Source organism: Gavialis gangeticus, unplaced genomic scaffold, assembly GCF_001723915.1.
Source record: "Gavialis gangeticus isolate Ggan-Ray unplaced genomic scaffold, GavGan_comp1, whole genome shotgun sequence".
NCBI lineage: Eukaryota > Metazoa > Chordata > Crocodylia > Gavialidae > Gavialis > Gavialis gangeticus.
Window position 1 is genome coordinate 6,932,509 of NW_017729013.1, and position 10,340 is coordinate 6,942,848.

Here is a 10,340-nt window from a genome sequence, read left to right on the forward strand (position 1 = left end):
TGCTAAGGTCCCTTCCGACCCTAGAAACTATGAAACTACGAATCCCAAGCCATCCCATTCCCCCAGAGCTGATCCACCCGCAGACCACCCTGTGGCTAAGTGGGTACTGGTCCCCTCTGGGTGGTGCAGTGCTGCCAAAGCTAAGTGAATTCCCAGGCACAGCTCAGGCCCTCTGACATGGAGGGAGCCCCCCTCCAGCACACCAAGAGGGAGCCAAACTGAAAGACATCCCTGATTACCCTCCCCCCCACCCCAAGCTGCATTAGACACCCACCCCCAGGGAAAATAAAAAAGATCAACCCCATGGAGGAAGATCTATGACAGCTGAGCATCTCGGGGAGGGGGGAGCCCTGGGGCTCATGCTAGTGAGCCTGTTGGGGCTCCTTCCCCAAGCCTCTGGGGAGGGCACTGACATCACGAAGGTGCCTGACAGGTCTCCTCCTGTGCCACCGCAAACCACTGCAGAAACCATCTCGGACCTGCTACGTGGTCCCAACACAGAGGGCCCCCTGACACCCAGGACAACCCTGAGGGAAGACCCTGCACCGACCCCCAGACTCTGCCCTGCCACCCTCTGAGCCCACCCCGTCCCAAGGGGCTGCACGCTCCCTTCACCAGTATCAGAACAAACAGGGACTAGGTGGTTCACACCACCACTGGGGCAGAGGAAAGGAAAACAACCACCCCTCCCAGCCGCCAAGAGGAACCCACTGAACCACAGGGCCAGGAAGAGGGCGACCAGGTCTCCGTGGGCTTCACAGAGTCCATGGACCTCTCAGCCCAGCGGTCCCCAGAGACGGCCTCTTCCCGGTGCGGGCCTGGGAGTGGGACAGGCTCAGCTGTGCGGGGTGGGCAGCAGTGGTGCTGGGAGGGGTGGCTACAGGGAGTTTTGGGGTGGCTATAGCATCCAATGGCATAACATGTAGGCCTGTGTCACACACACATCTCATCTCTCTGCTCAGTCAGACCAATTTCTATATTGAGTCAGGAAGGAGTTTTACCTTGTAGTCGGATTGGTACAGATGGGGGGGCAAAGCTTTTGTCTTCCTCGAGGGAAGAGTGGGGTATAGCCCTTTTCCTTGGATCTCTTGAGTGTGTTTTAACAACCCTTGTAGCAGCCGGACATTAGCCACTGTTGTCCCCCTGCTTCACCTGTGGCAGGTTAGGGTGTTACATCTTGTGATTGTGTCAGGGTTGACTGTAATTTTATGAATAGGTTAGACAATGGATTTGCAGGATGGTTTGGATGTGGATAATCTTGTCCCTGGCAGGAGTTTGGACTACATTACTTCTAGGGGTGCACTGATAGAGATTTTGGGGGTCAATACTGATAGCTGATATTTAAGACATATCGGCCGATACCAATCCTATATCCGCTACAGCTGCCTCCAGTTGGTAAGTCCAGTGTGTGTGTGTGTGTGTCCCTGCCCTCCTGGGGTGCAAGCAGTAGTGGGAGCTGCCTCTACCCTAGGAGCTGCACCCTCCACCTCCTGCCCCAGCTGGGCAGCACCTGCCTGTCCCCTCCCTCACCATGAGGAGCATTGATCTGCCCCCCTCCACACCCCTTCCTCCCCCCTGCCCTTCCAGCTTACCAGCTGGAGGCAGCTCTCCACGCTGCCGGCTCTGCTCCATGGTGCCCTGCGGCTGCGTGCAGCATAGCCATTTATCGGCCAAATTATCAGCCCCATAGGGCCAATATCCGACATAGACAATTTTCTTCATATTGATCCAATACCAGACCTATGTATCGGTGCACCTCTAATAACTTCTGCTGGTCCCTTCCAGCCCCACTTTTCTGTGAGTCTATGAGTCTTCTCCTTCACACTTTAACACATAAATTCATTTTCTTGCAACAACAGTGTTACCACCAGGGTAACTTGTAAAACATGTAGCGTAAGGGTATCTCTTTACCTTGTGGAGTATATTGACAGGCTGTTCAACCTCCGTGTAATTCAGCCAAGTCTGATGTTTGCCACTACTTTCTACCAGAAAAGATTTAGAGTCAGTTCTAGCTGGCCAACAAAGTAGTTCATTTGGCCTGATCATAATTGAAACCTTCCTATTATAACAACATCTCAGAGTGGGTGTCAGCATGAAAGAACATGATTGCTATAAAAAGGAGGTTTATAAGGCTACCTTCCTGAACACGAAAGTGGTCAGAGTGGCAGTGAGTTTTTTGTGAACTGTTTTTTTTATGTTTCATTCTTTTCTCTTCGGTAAGAAAGCTTACTTTCTCAGGCTCTTGGACAAGGCACAAGCAGAGCAGAAGGCTATCTTCCAGGTTTCTAGGATTGTCAACCTGCTTATTGCTCAAGGGTTCAGAGCAGAATCCTTCAAACTGAAAATCCATGCTGATTTCTAGCCTGTTGGTTAGCCCTGGCCCAGGAATGATATCAGACCCCCCTCAATCTAACATAAACCCTTTCTGAAATGTCCCCTCCAAACCTTTTCCTCTTCGTGTTGTAGTTCTGACTCCATTGTGAGGGGCCAGGTAGAACAGCAGGTTTGGGCAGAGCCCTGCAAAACTTTAGTCCTGTGAGTAGCTGTCACAGTGACTTTGCAAAATCTGCAAGACTTTACTCAGATTACTTCCTTTTACAGCAACCTCCCTGCCCCTTCCCCACCCTGCGCGCTGGGCATTGTATTGCTGGACTTGGCTCATACCTGCTCTCTTTGTTTAAGTACTTTCAGCTTGCTTAAGTACTTTTTGTGTTTGTTTAAAGGAGGTGTAGTCTTGCTGAGGTGTGCCAGGTTGATAGCCCCAGGATCAGAGCTGCTGCATGCCCTTCATCTCGCTGACCTGGACACAGCTGGCAGTCCTGCTACACTGTGCAGCATCCTGTTCAGATGTCATGTGTCCAGCTGTGTTCCAGCAAAGCTGTGGGCAGCACCATACCTAGACTCCTAGCGGCCCCCGGCAAACTTTTAGTATTGAGCCCCCCTTCACCATAGATAATGATGATAATAATGATAATATGATAATAATAATTACCATTTTGGGGCCCACTTTCTGTCCGGACCCTGGGCAATCACCTGCTTCGCCCATGACTGTGTCTGGCCCTGCCTGTAGGCATGTGCTTATGGCTTCCATGGACAAGTAGCCAGGTACCTCATTTCTCCTGCTGGATCAAGGTCAGGAACTAGGCAGCAGTATATGGCAATGGTCAGCAGCCTATAGCCCCCTGGCCAGATTGAGCCTGTGAAGAGACTGGATCCAGCTCACAGCAGCACAGGTGACATACCCGTGGTCGTAGCACCGACCTTTTTCTATCTATTCCCCCGGCAGCCACTGCTGATCATCGTGGGAGTGCAGGGACATAGTTTGTGGTGGGCGCTGGGTTGCAAGCAGTGGTCCATTGTGGCAAAGAGGCTGCCAACCCTTGGTATACAATGACTGGTATTGGCCCAAGGCTACTTGTCCCTGCTGCCAGCTGCATCAGCCACATTGGCATTTCCTCCATTTCAGCATCCTCAACCCACTTAGCAGCAGGAGGCCTCAGCACTTTCCCAAAAGCACTCATAAGCCCCTGCTTCTCAGAGGTGAGCAGAGAGGCAGCATTGTGGGAACGAGCTTTATTCTCCCTGCTAAATGGCTGGGGTCGCACGAGGAAGTTAGTGGCCACCCTGCTGCAGCATTTATTTCCAAGTCCTTGGTCCCATACCAATTTAGATCCACTCACCCCATCACCCACTGGCACACAGAACAGGCACAACAGCCTCCACCGCCGTCTGCTAAATCTGCGCTGTGGTGTTCAGGAATAGCAGTCATCTGACTGTGTCTATTCCCAGAGCTGTGTTTGTATAAATGATGCTGAGTGTAAATAAAAACTCTTTGGCTAAGTGGTTACACCACATCAATGAAGTTACTATCTTTTTAAATATGGCCACCTATGTTTTTTTTAAAGGGATGCTTAATATGCAGGGGAAAACTAATAATACCAAGCTCAGCAAGGAAAAAAATATACTTAAGCTAAAAGGGCTGAACAAAGCTTGCAGATTTTAGAAAGTATGAAAGAGCCTGTGGCTTTCTAGAGTGGGACATTTGCCAGCATCTCATTGGAGAAGGGAGGGTAACGTTCTGGATTTTGGTTTCTTCTGGATGTGTGGACACCTTTTGAAGCTCCCTTTTCCATCTCCTTATAGTGCACTATCAGAAGATCATTCATCGTGACATCAAGCCATCCAACTTGCTCCTGGGAGATGATGGGCATGTCAAAATAGCGGATTTTGGAGTCAGCAATCAGTTTGAAGGGAGTGACGCCCAACTTTCCAGTACTGCTGGGACACCAGCCTTCATGGCTCCTGAGGCGATTTCAGATTCTGGCAAAAGCTTCAGTGGAAAGGTGGGTCAGTGCTGGTCTGTGTAGCAAGACCAAGCAAGATGGGTTAAAAAAGTAAGAAAGAAAAGAGGGAGGAGGGGTAGCATTCAAACCAGAAACCAGCCTTGCTCACGTGCCTTTGTGTTTAAAAGCCAGGAATATTAGGGCAAATTTATTTTTCTTTTGCTGTTCAGTAAAATCCTGGGCTCCAAACTCCATTGTTACTCCAGACAAAACTTCCATTTTTTCCTACAGGGGCTTGGACTAAATGATGTCAGATTTTGACTCATCCTTACTTTCAGGAGGCAGAAATTGTGCTGCCTTTCTCAGCTTGAGCATTATCTTTCTGATTGAAATGAATGGGGACTGGTAGTTGGGTAAAGTCCTACTCCTTATGAATAGAGGTGGTGGAATCTGACCCAGAGGCATTAAAGTATGCTTTGTAGATATGGTGCCTTATCTATCTAATGTCATTGTTCATTATCTGTAGACTCAGGTTCTTAATCAAAAAGGGTATTTTATGTCTGAGAAAATAATTGGATGCTCTAAAATATATCTAATGCTATATCTGATTTATTAAGTACAGTTGCCTCTTTTACAGGCGCTCGATATATGGGCCATGGGAATTACTCTGTACTGCTTTGTGTATGGGAAGGTAAGATGATTGTAAAATGATTGAATTGTGTAGAGAAGCAATACCTTGGTCATCTTCTTGACTGAGTCACAAGCGACGATACAAGAAAGGGCCTCGTTTTGCGAGCACTTGTTCTTCCAAATGGTCCTACTGAAGCCAAGGGGTAAATAAGTTAGCTTTGAGGAATAAAAATGTGTAAAATGTTATTGTGGTCATTCCTGCCCAGAGCCGCATCTATGGCAATAAAAATGGCTTTCCCAAGTATTGCCTCTATTTAGAAACAAATCAGCAAAGCACGTAGAGAGAAGCATGGGCTTGATATAGAGCCACCCAGATGCTTAGACACCATGATGCTAGTGAAGTATAGCAGAAGCAAAGCAATGAGAATAGCCCGCTATGCAAGCAGAGTATCTTTATGGTTTTGTGGAAGCCTTATAGGATTCTCCTCCTCTCCTATCCTGCAGAGCCCTACAGCTCCCACTGCCCAGATCAAATACTGATGTAGCAATAACCAATCAGGGTAGCAAGTGGCATCACAGGTGGCTTTGTTATTCTTGAGACATGACTTAATTAGACCAGGTTATTTTACTAGTTTTGGTAAGCCCCCACTCTGTTTCTAATAAATTGGAGCCAGATCCTGGAGCGAGTGGGAGAGGATTCTGAACCCATCAGGGCATTGCCTCATTGTGATGACAGCTCCCCAGATGTAGTCTTGAAGGTGGGAGAAAGAGGAGAGTAATAAAACCAGCCAGTTGTGAAGTCCTGTTTCAAGTAACCTTGCCACAGTGGACCTCAAAGTAACTAATGCAGGTTTATTTCCCTTCGCTGGGACCAGGCGGCTTGGGAGCCTGGCAGCCCTTCTCCCACCAGAAAGCAGGTGCTCATATTAGTCTCTTTAGATAGCTGTAAGGAGGGTTGTGCAATGTGCTACTCGCACACGCCCCCGACTTATTCTCCAAGCAAAGCAATTCAAGCACACTTCAGTCAGTATAACAGCTCTCATCCTGCCTCCCGTGTCACTCTGGTAAGAAGCGACAGAATTGAGGCATATAGGAATCTAAGAAAAAATTCACATCTGAAGCAAATGCTCATGGAACCCATATAGCCACATGGAATTTGGAAAAGCAATTGCAGAAAAATATTCTGGGCATCAGGTAGGTGGTTAGCGCCTAGGAATTGTAAAACTCTCCTGTCAAAAGAGTTTAAGATGCCAGATCTCTGATTAAACTTAAAAAAAAATGCATTTGGAACCTGATTTTTGCTTTGTTTCCTTGCCAAACTTTGTGTCACCGTCACTGATGTTGCGAACAATTAACATAGTGCACGCAGCGGTTGTGATAAAACAGCTGTCGCAGGAAATGCACAGTTCTGAGCTGAAGTCACGGCAGAGGCATTTCCCAATGTATCATTTTAAAGTCTAGCTTACTTGTTCATGATTCCAAAGGTCCTTGCTGAAAAAAATCCCCTTGTGGGCACACATGGTGGTAACGTACCCATAAGAGAAGCACCACAGGGAAGACTGCACTCTTCCTGAATAGGGACTATGACTAAAGGCTTCCCAACAAGTCTCAATAATCCAGTATGATAGGAAATACTTTGGGGACAGAGGCAGGAGGGAACTATTCCATAAGCTGAAGTTGTGGCTAGAGAGAGGCCCTCCTGTGGGGGATGTGTGTGTGTATGTGTGCACACACATGCCCCCAGTACGTGAAATCTATCCCCTTGTCCATGGATAGTTTCTTGGAAGAAATGCATTTGCCTGGTCTTTGCACTAGGGCAGCAACTCTCACTACTATTCATTTGGACTTTTGTTGATTTTTTTTTAGGTAGTTTTTTTTTAAAAATTAAGGACTGTTTTCGTGATGTTTATCCGTAGATCTCAAAGTGCTTTACAAAAGAGCCCAGTATCATAATCTCTGTATTACAGAATGGAAACTGAGGCAGCAAGGAATGCAGTGACTTGCTTGAGGTTACCATCAGGTCAGTGACAGAATAAAGAGTAGAATGCAGGTGTCCTGCACCCCGGTACACGGCTTCATTCTCTAGGTCATGGGACTCTTGAATGTTTAAATTGAATTGCTTAAGCAAGGCAACTGTGCACTTAGGAGTGGAGTTGGGGATATTTGACTTCAGATTCAAAGAAAATGTATTTCCGTTGTTTGAATGGCAAATGCTAAGTGGGGTCTGAGATGCCTGAGAGCTAGAAAACTGCTGGTTTGTTTTTCAGTGCCCTTTTATAGATGAGTACATTCTGGCTCTTCATAACAAGATCAAGAACAAGCCAGTGGAGTTCCCAGAAGAGTAAGTAAACTTTACTGAGCTATTGAAAAATAAAGTGCAGTCTTCCTGTTATTAACCATGCAACATTAAGTGGCACTAGGTTGCCATTGTGCTGAATAGACCAATGCAGACGAGAGATGTTTTCTATTTTTCTGTGTCCTTTTTGTAGGCTTTTGCATGAGACCATGTCACCCCTTTCTTTGAATGCTTCTGCTGCCTTCTTTTCTATCACGTCAGATATATGCAATTTGTATCAAAGCCCTTCATAGCCCTAAACCCTTCCTACCTCTCACTTCTCATTTGTAGTTGATATGCTGCTTTTCCATCCTGATCAGGCAGTGACACCAGCTTCCATCACTTGTTAGATTTTCAAAGAGGCACTTCCATGCTTTGCTCACGCTACCCTTCAGGCTTGGGAACAGCTCCCTGTGAACATCTGCAAAATCAAGTTTTCCTCCTTCAGGTCTCTCCTTAACTCTTCCTTCTTGTAACAGCTACAAGAAACTTAGCCCCTGATGAGCAGAGACAGCTCCCTGTCAAGCTAACCAGTACTGTCTTGCTGTTCCCCATCTGTCTTTCTCCATCTGTTTCCTCTTGCTGTACATTTAAAATGTAACTCTATCTGGAGTTCCTGTCTTTTGTGTGTGTGTGTGGACAATGCCTAGCACTTCACGACAAGATGGTGCAATAATCATAATAACTGATAACTCACTGTTGACTAGATTGTCCTCTGCTTCCTCTAGGAAACACCTGGATTAATGCAAATTTTATTTAGCTACCTATGGATCAGTTTAAGGCCCCTTGCTCACATGGGCAATTAGTCATATCAGTACCGTCACTGGATTTCTTGAGTCCGTAACCACCCCGAAGTATAACTGCTATGGTCTGACCATGAAAGCGAGCTCCCCTAAAGAAAGCTCTGTGGTAATATAAGTACAACATGAGTGAATCAGGGTAGCTTTGCTTTGCAGTTGCAGTTTTCCCCTGCCTCAGCAGGGTAAATTAGCTCATGTTATGCTGTGACTGGTACCAAGCCAGCTTGGGTACCTCTACTTCTTTGACTTCACTGTAAACATATCCTAACAAACCTGGCATAGCTGATTTTGAGCAGAGCACTCCTAGGTAATAATGGATTGCTACCTTCTCTTGTAGGCCAGATGCAATTCCCAAAGAAGTGCCTGTCAAGAGGATTTAAATTGAAAGTGAGAATGGGGTTGCAGAATTAGTTGATCCCTCAAAGCTTTAAACAAAGTTGTTAAAGAACTTGGTGCCCTCTGGAAAGCTTCCCTTTAGAGGGCCCACCCACAAATGGTGGTAGTGGGGGGGGTTATGAAGTCTGCAGCTAGGTTTTAACAAGGTTGATTCCTCCACGTGTGCTTTGTCCCACGTGACCTGAGAAACAGGTGACTGACCTATGGGTGTGCCTTGTTTCAGCACTGCTCATGAGCAGGAGTCTTCCTTGGTTCCAACATATGTTAAAACATTTAAAAAATGACTGGTGATTTCAGGTGCCTCAGCTAGGTCTCAGCTAGAGACATCTGAAAGGGCACCCACTGTCAAAGGCTGGATGCTCACACTCTGGTAATCAGTACAGGCCACAACCATGCCCATACAGTAGTGGTTATCAACCATTTTAGATTCAAAGCACCCCCATTAGGCTTAAGGCACCCCTTGGAAAATGAAAGCTAGGAGCTGGCACTTGCATTTTGGCTATGAAAAATTAATAGAGCAATTCTTCTGTTGCAATGAACTCCAGTTTGAAATCTCTGGGTTTATCTTGTGAGCCATGTGTAGGTGTTCACACACTTAGCAGTGCTAATATTGAGCAGCACCCTGCAGCTCTCTCAAAAGGATCTCAAGGCACCCCACGGTACCACAGTCCCCCCGCTGAGAATCATTACTGTGCAGTCTGGTTAGCCAGGTTCCTCAGTTCCCAGGGAGGAGTTTGGTTTTCCATTGCCTTTCACTTGTCCGAGTTGTGTGAAACATGCTTCCATTCTGATTCTGCTAATATTGTTCACACATGTTTCATTCACATTTTAAGCAGGCAATGAATGACTCCACCACTAGCATACCAGCAAAGACATCAGGCCCCATGTGCCTAGTCAGGAAGATGTGTCAAAGTTAATGTGTCAGAAAAAACCCTTTAATGTTCTACTGCTGCCACTAGTTACTGAGACTATTAAGCAGGTTCCCCCACTTCCATGGAAAGTATTGATGCTAATGATAATGTATGGCTGCCCCCCCTCCGCATCAGGAATTACTTGGTACAACTCTGTGGCCTGTGCTATGCCAGAGAGCAGATTGCAGCAGCATGGGTGGACCCTTCTGGCCTGACAGTCGCTAGGTCTGTGTCATATAGGCCCCCTCTACCCGTTACAGTGACTGTGCAATTAACTGCTTAACTGTGCAGTTAAACTGAGACCAACTACGCGTACTGATTGCACCACAAAAGGGTGCAAAGGGTGCATCAGTTATTAAGTTAGACTTAAAAAATGTGTGCTAAATTTATAGCTGGGTGCCATAGGCGGATTAGCACATGGGCACAGGTGGGATGAGGAACAGTTCAGTGCAGATGAAAGTGGTGGCTGGGCTGGGCATGCGCAGCGCGGTGGGTTGTGGCTGCTGGGTACCAGGCGGGGTGCAGGACACAGGGTGCAACCGCATCAGAGCCCTGGGAGTGGCCAGAGTCACTGGCAGCAGGGAGCAGAGCTGGGTCCCGTGCATGGCCAAGACCTGCTGGTGGCAGGGCGGCCTCAGCACAGCCAGGTCCCAGCCTGTCCCTGTTGTGATCCTGCACATCAGCCTGGCGCCACTGCAAGCAGACTGAGCTGTGGTGGGGCAAGGGGCCACCCCCAGAGTTCAATCCACACCACACACACCCGGCAGGCAGTGGCTTCGCACACCCAGCACTGCCTGGCTGCGGCGCAGTGTTGTGCAGGATCCTGTGTGGCTGGCCGTGGGCTCTGGCTCCAGCTCCAGCACAGACTGGAGGGAGGGAGCGGCTGCAGCAGCTCTTGTCCCAGTCCTGAGAGGCAACACATCCTGCTCCAGCTGCTGCTCTGGCTGCTGCTTCTGCTGCGCCGACCAGGGACAGAGCTCACAGC

At 47.7% G+C, this 10,340-nt stretch overlaps 1 protein-coding gene across 1 annotated transcript in view; it reads left to right on the forward strand.

Moving 5' to 3' along the window:
* CAMKK1 (calcium/calmodulin dependent protein kinase kinase 1) overlaps window positions 1-10,340 on the forward strand; it is a 169,958-nt gene that overhangs the window by 115,112 nt on the left and 44,506 nt on the right. The window contains exons 9-11 of the mRNA XM_019511430.1: window positions 4,144-4,343; window positions 4,921-4,974; window positions 7,181-7,254. Coding sequence (XP_019366975.1) covers window positions 4,144-4,343; window positions 4,921-4,974; window positions 7,181-7,254 — 328 coding nt within the window. The remainder of the gene's footprint in view (window positions 1-4,143; window positions 4,344-4,920; window positions 4,975-7,180; window positions 7,255-10,340) is intronic.